The sequence below is a fragment of the Euphorbia lathyris genome, chromosome 1 (assembly GCF_963576675.1).
Source record: "Euphorbia lathyris chromosome 1, ddEupLath1.1, whole genome shotgun sequence".
In the NCBI taxonomy this organism is placed as follows: domain Eukaryota; kingdom Viridiplantae; phylum Streptophyta; class Magnoliopsida; order Malpighiales; family Euphorbiaceae; genus Euphorbia; species Euphorbia lathyris.
Window position 1 is genome coordinate 77,766,639 of NC_088910.1, and position 23,250 is coordinate 77,789,888.

The following is a 23,250-nucleotide window of genomic DNA, read 5'->3' on the forward strand; positions in this document are numbered from 1 at the left end:
TTCTACATATATGCCATGTGTGTCTTTATCCTTTGAGTATCGATACCGACCGTTATCTGAATCTCATGCTCTCGATCATAGAAAAGATTAATACGGCCACGCATAGACTCCCGCGTATTTGGGATTTGGCTATGGAGTCCATTAGTGGCCGCTCATGCTTTCCCCACATATAAACCTTTTGTAAGGCTCCTAGGGACATCTGACCTGCATTTTGCTGAACTTTTTCTAAAGATGATAATCCGCATGTTATCAATAATAAATATATAAATTTATATGGTATATATAACATATATTTTGGCTTAATGCATACATTTTGCCTATTGGCACTCTAAACTTTTAAAATAACCTATCACACACCTATAGTTGGCTTTAAAACCCTATTACACACCTATAGTTGGCTCATTCGGACCTCCTACATATAAAATCGTTGATCTTTCGTCTTTAACAAACAATGTGGTATACGTGTTATAGAAAAAAAAGAAAAGCGCGTGAGTTCATTCGGTATGCCACCTCATCCGTCAAAGACGAAAGATCAACGAATTTGTGTGTAGGAGGTCCGAATGAGCCAACTATAGGTGTGTGATAGATTTTTAAAGCCAACTATGAGTGTGTCATATGTTTTTAAAGTCAACTATAGGTGTGATAGGTTATTTTAAAAGTTCAGGGTGCCATTAGGCAACACTTGCGAAGTTTAGGTGTGTATTTATGCATTAAGCCATATATTTTCTATTGTGACTTATGAATTAACATGTTGCATCTATTACTTAATATCAATACATTAAAAGTATATAAATATATATATATAATTCTAAACTGGAATTCTAGAGATTTTAGCTAAATCTATCCATTTGGTTCAACTTTTATTGTTTGTTGTTAGCTCTTTATTGTTCGTTATTGCTCAAACAATTAGATGTTAATTGATTTTTATGCTAAAAATAACTATTTCCAATTCTTACCAAATACTTTTTCTCTCCAAAAATAAGTTGGAAAAATAGAACCAAATTCTCTCTTATATTAATGTGTTTTTATTTCATTTTTTTATGTAAAAATATTGGTGAAACAATTAAGTAAAATGTTCAAAAGTGTTTTGTTATTTATTATGGATGATTTTGTTCTAATTGTATTATATTTATATAGTTCCCATATCCGTTGGAGCACAAATTGAAACAAATTTAATTTCAGCTTATGTTTCTTTTAAAGAGATGAGAATGAAAAACTCACATTAATAATGAGAATGGTTCTCAATCCGTCCGATTGAGTCTATACAAATACAAAGAAAATTTCCATAAAATATGTACCATACATATCATTTGTCGTCTTTTTTTCCCAATCTCTCCCCCATTAAGAAGATATGAAAAACATACCCATTAAGAAGTTATGAAAAACATACGTGACGAAAAACATTAGTGAGGTAGCTAATAACGCGCATCCACGTGACATGTCTCTCTCATTTATGTCACAAAGTCATTCGGTTAGTTTAGGATATCATTTATACTATGAGAGAATATGGTTGAGAGTTTTGTTTATGCATTGAGAAAATCATTTCAATTGAAAAATATAGGGACAAATTTATATATTAACATGTCATTTTGTGGGTTGTGCCGTCACAAGTGCAACACTTGCTATGATTTAGGAAGACAAGGAGATTACAAGAAATGCATTCACATTCACTCTTCAAACAACTGTGTAAAATGCAATCAACCAATACAAAATAGAGATATACACCACTATACAATAAATCATTAAATGATTAGTGGTAAAACATATTGCACTTAGCGTATTATAGATTTACCTCAAAGAACATGTACTCCAGCAAAACAGTTTGTTCCATTTTTAAAGTAAAAGATACACAAAAATATAATTTCAAATCCAAAATATGCTCTTTTTTTTTTAAAAATAAATACACTAAAATATTCTGTTGGCTATATATTGCTTTAAAATAATGATCTTTGGTGTTCATTTACTGAGCTTGCACACTGCAGTTTAGAACTCCTGTGCATCAAAAAGAAAGAAAGAACACTTGAATAAATAACAGCCATATTGCAAATATTGGCAAGTTTCTCTACCCAAATGAAACCAACCACCTCTCTCCCTTTTCAAGATTTCCATCAATTCCCAACCCATTATCACCATCAGAAAATACACATTGGCCATTTCTGTACAACTCCTTACAAAAAGTCCCACTTCATCTTTATTTTTGACACAATCAACGAATCACATCAAGCCCAAAACTTGAAAATTTATATACACCAAACATCAAGTAGAAAGTCTCTAATGTCGGAGAACCTAGAAAACCAAAACCAAGACCTTATGTTATGCATACAAAATATACTTGTGAACAATCATTCATATAACTCAATAATAGACATTTTCTCAAATGCCACTCCATTTTTACCTAACCTTTATAAAACTACACCAAGCTGCACTTTATCGTAGTAGCAGATGACCAGAAACTAACCTGATTTTTTTTTTTTTCTACTTCTAATCAGATCTACACCATGTATCTCTACCTTGCATATTAGCAAGACTAACGTTCCTTGAGCATCAAATAAATTCGAACAACTCCATACATCAGCATGAGCCAACCTGTACAACTCAAGATGTCAGGAATATTCAAAAGAATCCAGCCGCCTTCACCTAGATGAGAATACTCCTAGCTGCTTCAGCTATCCAAAACTATTGAAACAAAAATAGAAAAAAAAAACAATTACTAATAGGGAGATAGCAAGGAAGGATGCGAAAATACACTAAAGCTATTCAAGGAGGTGAGATTTGGTGTCAGACTGTAAGTTACAATGAGATTTTCCCTGGACCAGCTAATGAATATAAATAGCATATTCTGGTCACTCGAGTGAATGTGGTTTTGGCTGCTGCATGCATATGCCTGAAACTGGTACAACTTTTATTGGGCTACGTTAAAAAAATAAAAGAGAGAGATGCCATCAGTAACCTCATAGAGATGCCACAATGCTCCATATGTCTGTATGAGATAGCTCACAGAAGTTAGAAGATAAAAAAAAAAAAAAAAAGGAAATCAACAACAGAAATCAAATTGATAAGTTCAAAAATATTAAATATTAGTTCTGATTTATCTTTGTGATTTGATATTCCACAAAAGACATAGCTGAACAATAACAGAAAACCGAATGATAGAATAACCTCTTCTATCTACACTTAAATACTTGTCAATGATCACAGAATCTAGCTGCTAATTCCCTTAGAAGTAAGGATAGGGAGCCCAATCAAGACAATCAGAGAGAGAGAAGGGGAGAGAGGGAACACACAAGCAACATAGAATGCATCCTGGAAAGCTGGATTAAGAGGAATATTCATTATAACCATATAATGAATCATTCAACAGAAAAAAGGAAAATTTACTGCATATATGCTTTCTATGGTTTATCAAGAAATGAGACAAATTCAGATCACCTGCTGGAGTTTTGCGAACAATAAGGTACAAACAGTTTTGATAAGAAGGATATGGAAACGGATATCAACAATATGACTAGGACTGGATGGATGGATGGATGAAACCAATAGGTGCTTTAAGGGTGTTATACAATAGAAATATGCTCTAAAACTGAAAGAAAATCTTCATAAAACAACTACTCGACCAGTTATAATCTATATATGTGAGTGTTGGAGTAATAAGAAGACATAAAAGCAATAAATGAGTATAGAAGAAAATAGGATGCAGAGATGAATAAGTGGAAACACAAATGAATAAAATAGGAAATTATTATACCTGAGAAAAGCTAGGTAGTAGTTATGACACCTGTTTGACAGTAAAGAGGAAGAACACTTAAGATAGTTATGGCATGTTCAACGGCTGCCACAGGAATTAGGATCTTGTGCACAGATGCAAGACTATAATCCAGAAGGGAAGGAAACAACCAAGATTTATTTGGATAAAAGTTATTAAAAATAACATCTATGCGCTCGAACTCTCTAAAGATCACAGTTTACCACTCTTGGCTTGGAAAGGGGAGTGAGTTTAAAACCAACTAATTGCGTTTAAAGCTTAGTTATTGTGTTTTCCCCCATGCTATATGTCACGGCCCGCCTAAACTCATCCGAAGGAAGGCCCGAGCCAAATGCCCAAAGGGCTAAAAGAAACGGTCCAGGGGCAAAACGGTCATTTTACTGTTCATCGGGACGATGCGCGACACGCCGGTGGAAACCAAGAACATCGGGCCAATCTTATGTGCAGTGGAGCACAAGGCAGCGGGCCCGTGCCTGCCGGGAGCCAATTTGGCCAAGAGAAGGTCCCCCTATAGTGTGCCTTATACCAACTTGGGTCACACTATCGGTGGACATTGCCATGCTCCACACACCACAAGTTTTCCAAAGGTGTGTCTAGAGGATTCCAAATGCTTCCATATTTTATATGTGGTTCCTTGGGATCATTATGGAGCTATGTGCTTTGGCAAGTGCGGGGAAATTGTTTTTTTTTTTTTTTTTTTTTTTTTTTTTTTATGGGAATACTAAAATTTCATTAGATAATAAGAGTGATAGTACAACATGAAAATAGTAAGGAGTAAAACCTCACATACATAAAGGCAAAGCCTATTACATGGACCATAAAGGCAAGAAAAAAACTACAAAGAGCAAAAACAACCATAAAAGGTACATCTAAAATAGAGGACCGTTGAACCATATATTTATCGTAACCCCAGATTCGCAGCAGAACAGCTGTAGTCCAATCTTCATCCTTTGGCCTAGTCTGAAACACCGGATCTAAGTCCCTTCTTTTTTTGCAACCACGTAGATCCAGTGATCTACGGATAAGATCTACCTTTTCTGCACTTGCTACAACAGAAAAGGTTACAGGAAGTGTGAGTTTAAAACCAACTAATTGCGTTTAAAGCTTAGTGCGGGGAAATTGTTAATGGCAAGAAAAATTGCCATGGTGGAAAGTTATGGGCCCAAGCTGGAGCCGTCGGGCCCGTGTGCGTGCCAGCAGGCACATCGAACCTCTGTTCGTGCGGGGCAAGCTGGCAGCAGGCCCAGGGACTGCCAGGAGCTGCGAGAAACTTCCCCCAGTGAACCTCAGGTTGCTGAGCTACGGGCCCAGAAAATTCCAGACGGGCTCGCAGCGTGCCAGAACGGGCCAGATTCTGCCGGAACGTGCTAGGACGTGCCAGATTCGTGCGGAAGGTGCCGAAACGTGCCAGAATAGTCCGGAAAGCACGGGAAGGAGCTAGGATGGCCCAAGAAAGTTCCAGGGACAATGGAGAAATGTCCCAACTCTTCTAATTTATTCTTACTTGTTCTTTATCTAGAATATTCTAGGATTTATTTGTGTAAATGTTTCTAGAATCTTCTTAAGGAGGCTATAAATAGGAGTGTAGGCCTCATTTGTAACCAATTCCACAAAAAATTCCACCAAAAGTGTGAGAAAAGTGTACGCAAGTGTGAGTGTTTTTGTAATTTAACCTTTGTAAAGCATTCTTTTCTAATAAAAGAGTGTTTTCCTCACTTGACGTTGTACAAGATCCTAGTTTTCCGCTGCATAACATTGTCTAGCATTCGAGCTAGCAATCGAGGTTAAGGCTGAACTAGTAATCAGGGGTGAAATTACTAGTGCCGCACGGTCGACAGATGGTCAAGAGGCGGTGTCCGTGACATATAGTTTTGACTTTCACTATCCATTACAATACCAAAACAATATAATATTTGACACTTCAGTCAACATTATTTGAATCCACCTTCACTTCACCACAGAAATCCATGATCACTTGTTTATGCTAACAAGTGCACCTGTAGCCTGTAGGTCAATTGGTTCCACCAGGAAAAAGAATGATACATAAGGTCCAAAATGTAGTGCCTATCCAAAGATGATGCAATAACAAAAACATGCCTCCATCTCATTGTCCATTTTGAATCCACAGCTTCTCACCAACTAAGGAAATGAATTCGACTTTATAAAACCCACTTGCTAACAACGATGGTAAGTAAATGGAAATAAGCACCCTAAAGTATTATACATAGATATGGAAACACAGCAAGTATTTCAAGTAGTGCTAAATTTTTCTGATTCTGATATGAATTGTTTAACAGCAAAGGCCGTTGCTTCCCCAACAAAGGAAAACAGCAAAGTCAAGGGATATCTGGTCACAATCTGTGATAGATTTAACAATCACACCTCAAAATAACATTGCAAAATGATAACTCAAAAAGATTACTTTAAAGACCAGCCTTTTCTTTTGCTGCAAACAGGAATGCACAAGTATAAAATTTCTGCAACAACCAGAAGCAAATGCAAGAACTATTAATAGTGTTTAGAATAAATAAGAACTGGCCTACCTAATGAGCTTTCTACTTTCTCAGAAGTGCCTCGTATACAAACTCCTTTCTTGCTTGAATAAGGGTCTGTTTCAATTTTCCTAAAGAGGAAGAAGAAACCTTGATTCCTTTTCTTATCATGTCCTCGGTATACTTTACTGCTTCAGGATCCATATGGAGATCACAGAGCCCAGCAACCAACAAATTTCCAGTCTCCTCCAAATCTAATTCATAATTCTCTATCATGCATTTCCAAACTTTGACTGCCATATAGGGTTCCTCAGAATGCAGATACACCCTTACCGCTGCACTGCAATTTGCCTGATCAGGAACGAACTCATTTTTAATCATTTCATCAAACATAACTGATGCCTCCTTCAAATTCCTGCTCTTAATCAAGAACTTGAACAACGTATTATATGTTTGCCTATCAGGAAAGGCCCCATTATATATCATCTCTCTAAAAAATCTTAGTGCCGCATCAATATTGTTAGTATAACAATATAAAGCAATCATCGAATTGTACAATTCAGTATCAGGCCTCAAACCATTTCTCTCCACCATTGCCTCCCAAATCAACGTAGCTCTTCTAACATCAGTAGCCTTCAAGCATTCTTGCAGAACTGCTCTGAAAAATCTCATTCCTGGACCACACCTTCTATCCTTCATCATCTCCATAAACTCAATAGCCTCATTCAACCCATCACGGCCCATAAGAAAAGTGCACAAAATTGTATCATAAGCTGGAACATTATCAGGATTCCAACCAATCTCACTGACCATCTCTGCAAAAGTTTTTCTAGCATTAGCAACATCCCTTTCTTTCTCCCACCCTTCCAACAAAATGCTATAGGTATCAGCATCAGGCCTAATGACATTCCTGGCCACATGGAAAAACTCAAGAGCATCAGAAGTCTTCCCATCTCTACAAATAGCACTTAATAACGAATTCAATGCTACAACATCACGGCTACACCCATATTGATCCATAAGATCGAAAGTCATAATAGCTTCTTTCACTTTACCAGCAAGTATATAACTACCAAAAACAGAAGCAAAAGTGGCTAAAGAAACCAACCCTTCTCGTTTCATAGACTTAATAGCATCCCACATAGAATCAAACAAAGAATTCTTACCTAAAAGATCAACAACAAGATTCCAAGAGTAAGGGCTATGATTATCATGAAGCTGAAGACCAGCCCAGCGGAAAAACTTAACGGCAGAGCCAGGGAAGGAGTAGGATAGCTTAAGGACTTGCTCGACATCAGACTGGGAAACGCGGATCCCGGCGTTGTCAAAGAAGGGTTCAATGGATGAAGAAGGGGTGTTGGCAATTACTTCGCAAAGGAGCTTAACTACGGGAGGGAGATTTGGGGTTTCTAGATAGGAAGGGAAAAGTGGGCGTTTAGTGTAGAGATTAAGAGAAGCAGAATGGAGATTGGCAGTTGTTCTTGTTGTTGGTGAGGTGGAAGAGGAAGAACGCCGATGTTTCTTGCTGTTGGGATCGTAATGGTGGTAGATGTCACCCGATTTTCCCCTCTTGTAACGGCCCATAAGGTGTTCGATGAATTGTGTAGATGAGAATTTGAAAATGAGTCAAAGCTCCCAATTCAGAATCCCACAAATAAAAGCCCTAACTGAAGGAAATCTTAAGAGATCAAAACAACTGGTAACCTCGTTCACAAGTATAATCCTAACGCGGTTATAGCTTCTGATCTTTCAATGCATTGCATATGTGTTTAATGATAATTGAATCTGTTGAAAGGAAAATTCATCAATGAGCAGGTTAAAAAATATTTATAACATCAAATATATAACTCGGAATTTCAGAATATATAACGGTACAAGTAATTAAGGGCTTGATTGGATGGGGGTTGTGGAGAGTAAATAAAGGAAGGAAAGGGAAAGAAAGCACTACCTTACTCTTGTTTTGGTTGGATGGTAAGGGTTTATAAAGGTTTGTACATTTTCCTTGTTTGAAATGAAAGGTTTGTAAGGGAATGAAACATTATAAGATGACTAAAATGTACATTATAAGGGAAGAAAACTGATTTAACGTTGATGGAATTCTGCCGGTGAGGAAGAGACATCGGGAAAGAAGGGAGGAGGAAGTGAGCAGCAGATGCAAATAATAAGAATATATGTCGTAAATAAAGGCTAATTTGGGCATTAGGTAATTTTAATAAGGGCAATATTGGAAATAAAAGTTTCAACTCTTCTAAACCCCCCAATTTGGTGGGTTTGAAAATTGAAAGAAAAATGAAGAAATCTAACCCTTCCAAACCCTTGCCAAACCCCTAAAATCTCTTACCCTTTTAAATTTATTTTCCCCAAACAGGAGTTTCCACAAACCCTTACTAACCCTTCCCTTACTGGCCCTCCCAAACCTCTCAACCAATCAAGCCCTAAATGCTAAGCTTGACCAAGGGCATATTAGCAGGATGGATTTCACTGAATAATGGATGAGAGATCTACAATGACCAATGATGTCTCCAAGTTTACTCTTTGATAACCCAAGTAATGGTGTCCAACCAACCACGGACCGCTCCTAGCAATAAGAAAGAACCAGTCATCTCAAATAACAGCTCCACTTCCCGCCTGCACAGAATTTGATATACATTCCTGGCCGTAATTAGGTTTTGATCTTAAACCAACAAAGAACAATCTCTTCACTAGTTAAATTGGTAGGAAATAATCTTAAAAGTTGAATAAACTTGCTTTCAAAGAGGAAATTTATATTTCACTCATAAAAAGTTGTTCATCTTTACAAAAAAAAACGTGGTTTAAATACCTCCCAAACTAGTGAACAAATGACCCACAAACTCTTACTAGGGTTACAAGTTTGAATTACATAATAAGGGTAAAATGGAAGGAATTAGATTAATGGTATTAAGTAAATAGGCCTAAATGGAAAAACAGTTAATAAGTTAGGGTTGAATTGTGGCAAACTGTGGTAGGTTTGTCTCCTTAGTCGTTAAGCCGAGTCATATAGTGTGTGGCTATTTGTTTGGCGGAATCTACACGAGCTTTGGGCCGCTGACTCGCTGTGTGGTGTCCTTCCCCATCTCCAAGAACTACCATTCTCATGCTTCACACAGCGTACAACTAAGATGACACACCGTGTGAATTAGCCCAAAAGTTTCAGGGACTTTGCAAGCTTCCCACACGTCGTGTGATGGGGTCACACGCTGTGTGGTCCTTCCCTTATGGCTTCCTTTTCCTTCGAGCCTGCTCACACGACGTGTGGCTAAGATGACACGCCGTGTGAGCCCACATTCACTCTTGGGTTGGTTTGTTCGAAGAGATGCCCTCATCATTCTCCCCTTCTTCAATAGAGTTGGACCCTAATTCTTCTTTAGTAAACTCGAGAGGTGCATCTGGAAGTGCAATGTAGCAGGCATTGGCATTGACTCTCTTGATGACTTTGTAAAGGACATACCTCATTGGCTGAAGTTTGCTACTTGGTGCGCTTGCGAGTTGCTCATTGCTCAAGTACACCATCACCTCATCCATGACCTTAAACTAAAGTCCCCTTCAGTGCACACGTCAACCTTAGGCTTTAATTTCTTGTTTCACTCCTCAAGAGTTTCCTTCACCTCTTGGTGCATTTATTAATACTCATTAGCAAGCTTATGAGCGGTCCCATTTCCCTTATCCCCTTTTCGAAGGCCTACTATGTTAAGAGTGTGGTTAGGGGTCTTCGTATATACCATTTCAATAGGCCATTTCCCCGTTTCTGAGTGAATGGCCCAATTGTAGAAGAATTTATCTTGTGCCAACACCAAGTCCCACATTCTCGGGTTGTCCTTCCAATTGATCCTCAAAAGGTTCCCTAATGTCCGGTTGACCACGTCAGTTGGCCCATCGGTTTGGGGATGAGCGGCAGTACTAAATTTCAAAGTCGTGTCAAATAGAGCGTACAAAGTCTGCCAAAAATGACTTAAAAACTCAGTATCCCGATCTAAAACAATTATTTTCGGAACCCCATAAAATCTCACTATCGCCTGGAAGAAGAGTTTGGCAATGGCCGAAGCGTCAGTAGTCTTCCGACAAGGAATAAAGTGTGCCATCTTAGAGAATTAGTCAACCATGATGAAGATAGAATCCATCCCTCTTTGCATCCTCGGCAATCCCAACACGAAGTCCATTGACAAGTTTTCCCAAATGGTGTCTGGCATGGGTAGAGGCATATGTAATCCTGAATTAGTAGCATGACCTTTAGCGGGTTGGAAAATAAAACAATGCTCCACTATATATGCTACATCTCTCCTTATTCTCGGCCAAAAGTACCGGGAGCTCACCGTTTTATACATCTTGTCTCTTCCGAAATGCCCTCCAAGGTCCCAAATCACCTTCTTGGAGGTACATGGTAAGCATAACTGATTTCCCCTCATGAGGTACTCATCAAGTACGTGATAATCTCCTTCCCCGAGTTGGTTCTTGCAATTCTCCCAAATAACCCCAAAATCTAGGTCTTCCTTTTAATATCCCCTCATATGTTCAAAATAGTCCACCTCAAGAGCTAAAGTCTTTAGAAGTGCAACTCTCTGGCTTAGAGCATCTGCCACTTTGTTTTGTTGTCTGACTTTGTGAATAAGCTTATAGTGGAACTTATCCACAAAGGCAGACCACCTAGCATGCATCGAGCTCTGAAGTTGTTTTTGGCTTCCCAAATATTTAAAACTTGGTGGTCGATATAGAGTACAAATTCCTTCCCCACTAAGTAGTGCTTCCAACTTCAATGCTCTAACCACAACACCACTAGCTATCCATACAATCCAACACGTATCTTAAAAGGTCGTTTGCTATTCATCTCCAGCTCGGATTCGGATTTGGTGATAACCACTTTGCAAATCGATCTTAGAGAAGACCTTCGACCCACTAAGTTGGTCTAGCATATCATCGAGCCTTAGTATTAGGAACTTATATAGTATACTAATCTTGTTAATAGCCCGACTATCAACACACATGCGTCATGACCCGTCTTTCTTTGGTATAAGCAAAGCCAGAACCGCATATGGGCTCATACTCTCCCACATATACCCTATCTCCAAAAACTCTTCAACTTTTTCCTTTATTGTCTCGCTTTCCTTCGGACTCATTCGGTAATATGGGAAGGCTCGGGAAACCATCCCTAGGTACTAAATCAATATGATGTTGGATGTCCCTCAATGGTGGTAGTCCATATGGAAACTCTTCAGGAAATACATCCTTATACTCTTCAAGCATATTCTTCACCTTCCACGACACTTTTCTATCCTCCTCACTCTTCGGTTTCCCAATAGCCTTCATCATAACCACAAAAACGATTTGGCTCTCCTCACACTCATTGATAAATGACTTGTGAGTAGGGCACACAATCAATGTCGCCTTTTTCTTTGAGTTCAGTTCCCTCATCACAGGGGTTAGCACATACTTCACTCCATCCTTCATGAACTGATATGTGTTTCTCCTTCTCGTGTGAGTAGAATCTCTATCAAATTGTTGAGTTCGCCCCCAAATGAAGGCAAATTAATTTTTAACTTGAAAGCATCGTCCTTGTCAAAGTTTCATACATAACATCCCATCGGATGATCATCATTAATATATGGATTTCTCATAACAACATCGTCATTTCTATCATCAACAAACCCAACATCTCTAATATTTCTAACATTTCCAACACCAACATACCCATCATTATCGCTATCTTCATTATGCACAATAATAAAGGTGGACCTTCTTACCTTGGGAGCCCTTGGGCCCCCTTGATGCGGGTTTTGTGGTGTTGGGTTCCTCCTTGGTGGAGGTGAATGATAGGGAGGTTTTATCCCTATCTTTTCTAGCGTGATATACGGTTTATTTTGAGCTAATAATTAAGTTTAATTAAAAAATAAGTGTGTTTTGAATAAATAACGAAATAATAGTAAAAATTGTACTTTTGATAATTTTCATTACTTTTTGATCAATTTTAAAGAAATAAAGAATCAAGTAATCTTGGTGTTCGTAGTTGTATTTTGCAGGTTCAGGATAAACGCACGAGACACAATGGACAATGGAAAAAATGACCAAAATTTAGCTCAGTCCACGCGGAGCGTGCCAAGTCATCACGTGGTGCCCACTAAATCACGGCAGTCAACCTTGTCCTTGCCCAAGTCAACTTCAGTCCATGTGGAGTGTAGCGTATAACATGCAGAGCTTGGACCAGTGAGAATCAGTTGATAAATTCCAGGACCTCATCCACGCGGAGCGTAACATGTACCGCGCGAAGCTTGAAGCAGTGAGAAATGTTTGATAAACTTCAGCAACTCATTCACGCGGAGCGTGACCCCTTTCACGTGGAGCTTAGACCTTTTAGAGAACAGAAATAAGACTTCAACAGCTCATCCACATGGAGTTTGAGGTATTCCACGCGGAGCTTGAAGTGTTCAGGTCTCCTTGTTCACATTGAGGGCAGATTTGACACATTTTCGTATTTTCATCGTATCTCCCTCATACGAACTCGGATTGAGGCGATTCAAAATGCGTTGGAAAGATAAGAGAAAGATGAACAAATGACCAATTAAATAATCTCCAAATTCGAAGCGAAACAGGCTCAAATAATTCATCTAAGTTGCTGGACATGTTGAAGTATGGGAAATCTTTCATGGGTGTGAAATCTGCAAGGGAGAAAATAAGCAAATAATGAAGCATCATTTCTACATCAAATTCAAAGTCTTCTTACCACTTTTATACACATTCAAAGTCTTCCTTCAAATTCAAAGTCTTCTTTCCACATTCAAAGTCTTCTTACTTAATGTAATTACAATTATGATCCAAGCTTGATTTGTGTATAAATAGGAGTGTTTGGCACTCTTTTAGACATGGAGATTTTTGTATAAGAAAACTCTATCAAACTCAATTTTCTATGTATTAAAGTTCCTTATACCTTGAAAGCTTGTATAATCCTCCTGTTACTCCGCCGAAGTTACGTTCCATCTGCATTCACCAAGCTCGAGAGTTCCACCTCCAAGTTCTAAGAGACGACTTTGAGTTCGGTTAGCTAGTTCTAAGGGCTGATTCTTCTTCCCTTTCTACTTGTTAATTAGCTTGTACTCTTTCTATGTACTAGGCTTGGTTGTATTCCGTATTTACGCGTTCCACATTTATAATATATGATTTACAATTTCAGTTTCACTATACGTGTTATTCTTTATTGCTTGCTTTGATACTTATAATTGATTATTGTGTAGGTTGCTTAGGAGCTCCGAAATCTATTAGGAATCACATAGGTGTTGCCTTATTGGAGTTGACAATCCAGAAACCATAAGAATTGATGAGCCACGGAACTTACGGGCCCTAGTTTTTGATCCTAAGAATTAGAGTCGCCTTAAGGGGAAATCACGACCTAAGAACCTCACGGAGTTGTTCGGTCTATAGATAGTTGTCTTTGCAAGAGTAAATTATTAATCGTATATGTTTCGAATTGTTTGTCATATGCTATAACTTATCAAGGGCTTGAAATACATGAAAATTATCTCACCGTAGTTTAGGAGTAGTTTATAGTTGTCACCCAAACTCAAGTTTAAAGTATTCACCGCTTAGATAACGTGTAGAACCGAGTAGTTTAATACTTGTGGTTATAAATCCCGTGGATTCGATACCCGATCTTAACCGGATTTATTACTTGATTCGATACCCGATCTTAACCGAGTAGTTTAATACTTGTGGTTATAAGTCTAGTAGATTTAAAGCACGTAGAAAGATCATAACCGTAACACACACACAATAGTTTACCGCTCTACTGTAGGCGCATCTCATCAGTGAACATGGAAGTGTCAGTTGTCGATGTGGTTGACGGATCAAAATCTCTTCATTTTTCTATTGATGACCTTCGATGGGTGGTTGAGCCAAGTTTCGCACATCTACATGAAATTTCTCAACTGAGGTTCTCATCTCTATCATTTGCTCATCTATTTGTCTCTTTTCTTTGGTTTGAGCCCAGGCGTGCACCCTTAAAAGCTCCATCATATCGGTTTTAAAGTCCTCCATCTTGTTGTATACAACTTCTATTGTTTCTTATGGTAACATCGGTTGAACCATTGCCAAAAAAAGTCTCGGGTTAGGAAACAATCGGCTGTTGAAGGAAAATAGGCAAACATTTGGCAGCGGAAATATAAATTTTTTTAACCTATTTCCTTAAACCAAGATCCGTTAATCGTTATTTCATACAAGGAAAGATAGAAGGAAATACCTTTTAGAAGAACTATCTACTGTTGCTAGCGAAGTGCCCTCAACTCTAATTCCGAGTTCACGAGCACAAACCAAAAGACAAGATCAAACAAGTTAGAATCTCAACCAATGAATATCAACCAAAATAGATTGCCTCTAACAAATCAACACAAGATCAAGGATAAAGAGAAAAAGATGAAATCAATTGAATGGAAGCAAGCAGTGGAAACTTAGTCCTCTACGGTAGGGGTCGAATTTCTCTCTCTATTAGGGATTGACCTCAATTCAGCTATAAGGGGAGATATAAATAGCCTCTTGTATCTAAACCCTGGTTAGATAGAATTAGGTTACTTCTTTAGAGTTTTATTCTAAATAAATACTCCATAAATATTATCTACAGTTATTAGATAACTTCTTTAGAGTTTTATTCTAAATTTTTTTTTTTGGTAAGAAGGGAAGAAAAAAAAACAAACAAACAAAAACCTAACCCGGGATCAGTCTAGGAAGACTGACCCCAATCCTATCCTCAAGAAGAGAAGGTAACAGAAAAGAAGGAGGAACGGAAAGGGTAGAAACACCTAACATCCCCCCATGCCCAGCAGCTGCCAAGCGATTCTAAATAAATACTCCATAAATATTATCTACAGTTATTAGATAACTTCTTTAGAGTTTTATTCTAAATAAATACTCCATAAATATTATCTATAGTTTTTAGATAACTTCTTTAGAGTTTTATTCTAAATATAAAGATAATATTAAGTTGTTTGATAGAAGCAATTTAACCACTTTAAACCTTCTAACTTAATCATCCCATAATTAATTTAACTACAATTATAATCTAATCATAATTGTCTAAAATAAATTAATTCCCACATGTATATATATATATAATACATGTATTTCGCCCCCCTTCATTATTTGGGCCTTTATGGACTATATGGGGCTTCCATCTATTAATTAACATCCATTCCTCTTTTTTGGTTCCAAATCTTATGTGTGACCCATTAGGTTCTTATTACTACTAGCCATATACAACCATTAAATTAATTTCCCAAAATTACATTTAATCTTTGTATAACGGAATGAGTGCGAGGACTGTGATAGGTAAAACGGTAAACATTCCCCCAGAGTTATAAGAAGACAGGTTGATTCCGTCGTTGACCTTTCCGTATTAGTTACAGTATAATTTGATCCTTTATCAACTACATCCTTGAACAGAATCTTATGATTATGGATTATATCAAGTCACATATAGCGAGACGTTCGTTTTACTTATACAGGCCGAGTGGGTGACGGCTTGATTAGGCATATACCCTAGGTCATGCAAAGCATGAGGTTCCTTGGAAAATAAGTCTAAAGTCGTAGCCCAACCACAAAGCCTCATTCCTAGTGGTCTCTAGCGAAGTCAGTTTAATGCAAATTCAGTATAGATGATTCCGTGGTCAAGAATCAATCTATCTATTATGTAGCTAATGTCATGGTTACAGGCATTAGGCACATTATATACACAAATGCGCTAGTTGATCATTATCAATGCTCATTCTAGCAATTAAACTTGTTCCTAACATCACCTAAGCATAAAGCATGCATAAACTGATCGAATCAAAAGCTAATTCTCAAACCCTAAACATTCATAGCAATTCAACCAATTTCATCCCCATCCTAGATTGGATGGGGATTGGTTCATAGACAAACTCATCACAATGATAATGTAAAAGGGAATAAATGAAGGCATGCTTGATTAATATGTAATTTGATCCATAAATATTATCTAAACCCTGTTGTCTGATTACAATAATAACAAAGCTTTTAGATCCTCCACCCGTTGAGTTGTTCTTCAACAAGATTAAATCTAACTACGAAGTTTACTGAAATCTAAAGCTAAAAATATGTAAAACTAGTTCAAGAAAATAATACGGTATGTAATCTCCCCGAAGAACTAAGTTAAGCTGCCTATTTATAGTCGTAGGCAGATAACCTAGGTCTTCGGGGGTAAAAAGGTCCTTTCCCATGCTAAAATAGGTGTTTTAAAACCTTTAGTTCGAGATTCCAGCTAGGGAGAGGCGTTTTTGCGCCTCTCCTGCCTCGTCTCGACAAGACAGTGCCTGTCTCGGCGAGACGAGTAGCTGTCTCGGCAAGACAGGCCTGTGTCTCGACGAGACAGGCATCCAGATGGGGCAAAGGGCCGAGTTTTTTCTCCATTTTGGTCCCTGGGCTTCCGAAATCCGCTCTAATGGTCCCTGATGAATCCCAAAAGTGCTCCGACGGTCCCTAAATTGTCCGGAATTGTTCCAAAAGGTTCGGGTCTGGTTCGGGAATGCTCAAATAGGCCTAAAAACACCTGAAATACAGAAAACGCCATAAATACTAGAGATTACTTATTTTAACTGAAAGCTAACAAAACAATAAGAAAACTGAAGGGAAATAAAACAAAAATGAACTAAAACAGATCTAAAAACCCTATACAAATGGGAGCTATCAACCTCCCCACACTTGAATCTTGCTTGTCCTCAAGCAAGAAAGAATCAAAAGCAGCGAAAAATCACAAATAGCTCTCGTACAAGGACAAGGATCCATTGCACTTTTATTATCATCCGGTTTCAGACTACTCAAGTTGCAATTAAAAACAAGGTGAACCTCAAAATAATCTCCAAAACTGATCAAGTAATTTTATCAACCAACACTTTGCAAAAACGAAAGGCGAGGACTAAGATTGCTAGCTCACATGTGGTCGCTCTTGCACTCAAGTGTTTAGGTAAAATATGCATTTGGTAAACGCTCTACAGTTTATTGCACAAATTGGTCACGTTGGGATTGCATCATCCATCCGGTCGAAATTACGAGTCATAACTAAACAAGATTATAGGTCTTTACATGGTTGTAACAAGGCTAAGGGTTCGGGGGTAGGAAAAAGGGAGTTTAGGCAAAAAGTTAATGACTCAACTAGCTAGAATTTGGCAAATTGGCACTTTTTCTGCTATGTGCGAGATAAGAGCTCAAGGTTGTTTTTATTTTCCGGTTTGGGAAGCAACTAAAGAACATCTTTTATCCTTTCCTCTATAATTTATTCGGTTCCTTTTTTTTTGTTTTGTTTTGAACCATATATATTTTTTTTTTGAAATAGAGGGGACAAAGAGTCAATTTCATTGGGTTACTTCTTCTGTTTAGAATTACAACCTTTCTATTGTAGCTAACGAAAATTTGAAAGGTGTGTGCCCAAGGATTTTCGAAATTGAGTCAAACAACTAGGGTGAGAAAGGGTATTTAGGAAGGCTAAGGGCTTGTAACTAGGTTGATCAAAGAAAAGGGGTAAATAAGGCTCAAAGGGGCTTATCTAGTGGAATTGGTAAGGGATTTTGGCTAATCAAAGAAAGGGCTAAGTTTACAAGGGGCTATACCTAGATTGCCTAATCATTTTAAGTTTAATTATAACACAACATTCAACCAGTATTGGATGCAATTCCTATGAGCATAGTGACCATAACTGTTTCCCACACCTAAGAGATCAATTGTTCCTAAAAATGAGTCTAAAATATTGACCTTTAGGCTCTAACTCACAATTTAGGGTTTATTTGTAACAATCCTAGCCTCACCTGACGAATCGCTCTATGTCAATCTTAGTTAAATGACACTCTTTGGAGACCCAAATGTTGTTCACAAGTTTTTGCATGCATCAATTTCAACCGAGCTTTCAGATTTTTAGGGCACAATTTCAACTGTCATGTCAGGATTACTAGATGCATCAAAATCAACTGCCTATGATTCTTTTTATTCCTAACAGCGGCAAAAACAGGGAAAACACAAAACTCGGAAATCCTAAAAACTAACAAGCACACAAAAACTCTAAATTCCTAAGACATGCAAAAGGTCTAAACGCAAACGCATACACACGCACGCACATAGCCAAGAAAAATACATTAAAAGTAAAAACATGCATAAAAATGGAAGAACTCCAAAATTTTCTATCCTATTGCATCCTCCCCACACTTACGATACGCATTTATTCCAGAAATGCAAAAGCAAAGCATAAAGTAAAGTGCTAAAAAGAAAAATAGGATAGAAATACTCCCTAGGAGTGGCGATCCATCCAACCCCGAATATCACTCGCCAAGCTGTTGAAATCGAGATGAAAATCCTGGAATTCATAATTGAGTGCCCGGATACTCTCCCTATTCTGTTCACCCACAGCAATGGCATGCGCCAACCGTTCCCCGAGTTCACCAGTGTGACCCGGTTGGTAATCCTCGTCCTCCTCCTCCTCAGAACTTGTTGTCATCATATCTGCTGCACCTGTTCCAGATGAACTGGCTCCAGCTGTACCTGCCTTAAAATCTCTAGTCCACACACCAGAGTTGTGAATAATGCATGCTCTATTCAGGTAAGATTTGTCAAGGAATAAGAATGGAGTGGAGGGTCTGGCGTTTAATTCCGTTTGGAGCTCCTCTAAAAAGGCCATTCGGCTAATGATAGCCCCAAACGAAAAGGTAGTCCGCTTAGTGAAGCGGAAATTAGCCATTTGGGACCACAGGATGTGGGCCATCTGAGCTGGACGGCCCTTTTTCATACACCACAACAACAGGAGGTCCATTTCCCTGACCTTATCAGCCTCCCCTTGACCATTAAGGTTAAACGAAATCCATTTGTGCATTAGACGGTCCATTGGGTCCGTCAAACTTGCATTAGTGGTTGTTTTCTTGCTATAATGAGACTCTCTCGATACTTCAGTGAAGTATTGGTTGTGGGATAAGTCCCGTGCCCACTCAGTGACATCGACCTCCTTGAATTCGAAGGCCTGATTCATATCCTCCTCAGTCCAAACGCGCCCAATGTTATTAAGGCGAAAATGTAACGTTTTCACTCCGTCGTCGTCTGTCTCCAATTTCAGAGTCGTGCAGAACTCTAAAATAAAAGAGGGAGATAGAGGGCGACGACGCCTTTCAATTATTAACCAACCCATATCAGACAGAAAAGTTTGAACACGCTCATGTAAACCGCACTGTTTCAACCAATCCCAATAAAAAAAATCGAGGGATTGCACAATCATATTTCTTGATTTTTCGAAAAAGTTTACCCTCATCCACAGACTCTAAAAGGAAGGGACATTTATACCTCTATGACAGTGGGCTTGGGTGGTAATGATCTGCGTTTGGTGCGGGGGCAGGAGGATCTACAATTTGTGCACGAACGGTGCCAGGGATAGGCACCAACTCTTCAGGGAGTGTGTCAGTCCGGCGACGGAGACAACGTCGTGGTGGTTGATCTTCCATTGAATCTACAAAACAAAGAACACAAAAGAAATACAATAACAACTAAAGTTAACAAAAATTCCTAAAAGAAAAAGGTAGTCAAGATTGTTCAATAGAAAGTGGAACAATTAAGCAAACCAAAATGAACTAACCCCTAAATAAAAAAAAATTAACAAACAAAACAAAAAGGAAAAACATGGAAAAGGAATTAGTAAAATTAGCCTAAAACATGCAAATCCCTAATTTCTACAAAAACCATGAAAACAAATCCTAAATCTAAGAAATGCAAACAAGAAACCATACCCAAACATGATAATCTAAAACCAAAATAACCCTCAAAACAATCAATCTCTAATTAATCAAAATTAAGTTCTTAAGCAATAAAAATCCCTAATAAGCTTTATCTCAATCAAAATCCCTAAGTTAACCTAACATGCAAATCCCCAAATCTTCCAAGCTCAAATCCAGGAACCAACAAGCAGAAATCAACCAAAATCATTAAAATCAAAATAAAATAAAACTTAGCAACTAATAATCTTGAAAAAAATGAAATGAAGGAAGAAATGGAGTTGAGGAGAGGTGGAAGAAGGTAAAAGGAGTTGGAAGCCTTAAATAGGTGAAATTAGAAGGGGGTTTGGGTAGTTTAATGGTTGGGAGATGAATAGGTGGGAGTTAGGAAGTTGTATGGGTATGAGATGAGGAGATGGAAGAAAGGAGAAGAGAGTTTGGGTTTATGAAGATATATAGAGAGAGAGAGAGAGAGCAAAGGAATTTGAAGAGAGAGAAAGGGAATGAGAGTTATGGTGGTGATAGGAGGTGAAAGGGTAGGTTAAAAAAGGGTTAGGTGAGAGTTAGATTAGGGAATATGGGGGGTTTGGGGGGGATTGGTTCGGCCAATCCCCTAAATGAGCCGCCCAAGATAAGCCTTAGGCGGCTCGTCTCGTCGAGACACTGTGTGTCTCGACGAGACACCGCGGCTGGCAGAAATGCCACCGCGGTCCCCAAAACACGTCTCGTCTAGACGTGTTTTGTCAGGACGAGACGTGCCTTTGTCTCGACGAGACACTAGTTGTCTCGCCGAGACAAGGTCGAATCTTACTAATTATTATTTTTTTTTAAAGAACTAATTACTGTAATCTATCCTATTCTAATTTTATCTAATTATCCTACCCTAATGTTATCCTACTATCAGCAAATAAATAATAGAAACCAAGTTTCACTTAAAACTTGGAGAAAAACAAACCCTAATAAAATCCTAATGAAACTAAGAAAAGGGCAACAAGTTAATTAATCAATCAGTTTGATAGAAGTTAAAGTGAAATGATCAAAAGAATTGTTCAAAAATTGTACTCATCTTTGGGGTGCCTCCCAACAGCGCTCAATTTTAAAGTCTATAGAGCTTTAGACTGTCCATCCCCCTTAGGGTGCTAGTGGTTGTCTTTCCCTTGGATTCGGTTCATTATTAGACGGTAGCTGCCCGGTAGCTCGCTCAGAATTAATTTTAGCCAATTGGCTTATCTGAGTTTCCAGGCCTTTGCAAAAGGCCTCATTATTGGCTAGCCTACCTTCCATTGTTCCAAGGATCTTCACCATAGCATCAATCTTCTCCTCCATCCCGCTTTTGGGCCTTTGCCCCTGGTTCTGGTTCTGGTTTTGGTTTTGGTTCTGCTGAGGTGGAGGAGCTGCAAATCCTGGTGGTCCCAGAGCTGCTTGGTTGTTGGACCAACTGAACCCTGGATGGTTTTGCCTCCAAGGTGTGTTGTACGGCCCGAACTATTTGATGTAGTTCACAGACTCGATGACCATCGGGCACTCTGCATTCTTGTGCCCGCCACTACAAAGTTCACACTTCGCCACTACTTCAAGTTTTTGAAACTGAGCCACCAAGAGGTCCATCTTCTCAGTTAGTGTTGTAATCTGTGGATAAGGTTCTGCAGATGTACTTGGGGCAGCGACTGCAAACACTCCCCTCCTCTGACTTGGCTTCTCTATCTGCCAATGTGCACTCCTCTCGGCCAGCTCCTTTACCAGACTGTAAGCTTGAGCTGTCGTCTTGTTGGAACGAAGTGATGTCGCTCTTGAACTGTGCAGTCTTTAATGGCAGGAAGAACTTCGCCAAGAATGCGGCCATTGTGACGTTCCTATCCGTCAGAGAACCTGGTGCTAGTGAGCTCAGCCAGTCTGCAACATCGTCCTTCAGAGAAAATCTAAACAGCTTCATGAAGACTTGTTCAGGTGTAACATCTTTGTACTTGAAGGTGCCACAATACTCCATAAATTTGTTGAGGCGTGCGTTGGGATCTTCATGGTAATCCCCACCAAACTGACCCGAGTTCTGGATCATCTATATCATCGCCGGTTTGATCTCAAAGGAAGCTGCCGTGATCTCGAGATCAAGGATGCTTAAGGTCGCAGCCGGCCTCTGTGCCTTGAGCAGCTCCATAATAGACCTATCTGCCATCGGTTCCTCTTCACAAACTTCCTCGGGGATTGTTGTGTTGAAGTTCTCATCGGCTCTTTGTCTAAGCAAGGCTGTCTGGCATTCTTTCCTCAACCTGCGAGAAAGACGGTCTATATCAGGATCAAACCGTAATGGAGAATGACTCCGAGAACATCGGTTCATGGTAAGCTAAACAAACGAATATACCAATCAAAATTAAACTAATCAAAATTACAATAGTCCCCGGTAACGGCACCAAAAACTTGATGCTCGTAAAGTATATAGCAACAGATAGGACAAGTGTATCCTATCGCAACAAGTAATACAGTGCTTAAGCACGAGATCGAACCACAAGGACTACTATCCTAATCAGTTAATTCAAATGGTAATTTATTTGTTTAACAGGGTTGAAAAGCAATATGGTGTTTAATCTAATAAATTAAATGACTAAACTAAGAAAACAGTAAACAGAACTAGCCGCAGGGTGGATTGTGATTAATGGTAGGCACAACCTAGAAAGGGGAATCCATCAGTTAATCTCTATGAATGCGTTTATAGGGGTTCAGGTTTAAGCTTGACTAAAGATTGAAGGTAATTGCCCTAAGTGAAAGACTAATGTGATCAGTATTGCCCTTCCTATTCACATGCATTCGGGTGACGGCTTGATTAGGCATATACCCTAGGTCATGCAAAGCATGAGGTTCCTTGGCAAATAAGGCTAAAGTCGTAGCCCAGCCACAAAGCCTCATTCCTAGTGGTCTCTAGCGAAGTCAGTTTAATGCAAATTCGGTATAGATGATTCCGTGGTCAAGAATCAATCTGTCTATTATCTAGCTAATGTCACGATTACAGGCATTAGGCACATTATATACACAAACGCGCTAGTTGATCATTATCAATGCCCATTCTAGCAATTAAACCTGTTCCTAACATCACCTAGGCATAAAGCATGCATAAATTGATCGAATCAAAAGCTAATTCTCAAACCCTAAACCCTAAACATTCATAGCAATTCAACTAATTTCATCCCCATCCTAGATTGGATGGGGATTAGTTCATAGACAAACTCATCACAATGATAATGTAAAA

At 38.7% G+C, this 23,250-nt stretch overlaps 1 protein-coding gene across 7 annotated transcripts; it reads right to left on the reverse strand.

The window, feature by feature from the left end:
* Window positions 1–1,789: 1,789 nt before the first annotated feature.
* Window positions 1,790–8,073, reverse strand: LOC136202702 (pentatricopeptide repeat-containing protein At1g77360, mitochondrial-like). Of its 7 annotated transcripts, none has more exons than XR_010674534.1 (3): window positions 6,307–8,073; window positions 2,459–2,980; window positions 1,790–2,286 (listed from the first exon to the last, which is right to left on the reverse strand). XR_010674534.1 is itself a non-coding variant. In XM_065993508.1 (3 exons), the coding sequence occupies exon 1, from the start codon at window positions 7,837–7,839 to the stop codon at window positions 6,319–6,321; it is 1,521 nt and encodes a 506-aa protein (XP_065849580.1). In that variant the 5' UTR covers window positions 7,840–8,073; the 3' UTR covers window positions 2,427–2,676; window positions 2,951–2,980; window positions 6,307–6,318. The 7 variants fall into 7 exon arrangements, 5 of the variants coding, with proteins under 5 accessions (XP_065849580.1, XP_065849589.1, XP_065849571.1 ...); XR_010674535.1 differs by lacking the exon at window positions 1,790–2,286 and having other exon boundaries at window positions 2,427–2,676; window positions 2,795–2,980; XM_065993508.1 differs by lacking the exon at window positions 1,790–2,286 and having other exon boundaries at window positions 2,427–2,676; window positions 2,951–2,980.
* Window positions 8,074–23,250: the final 15,177 nt, after the last annotated feature.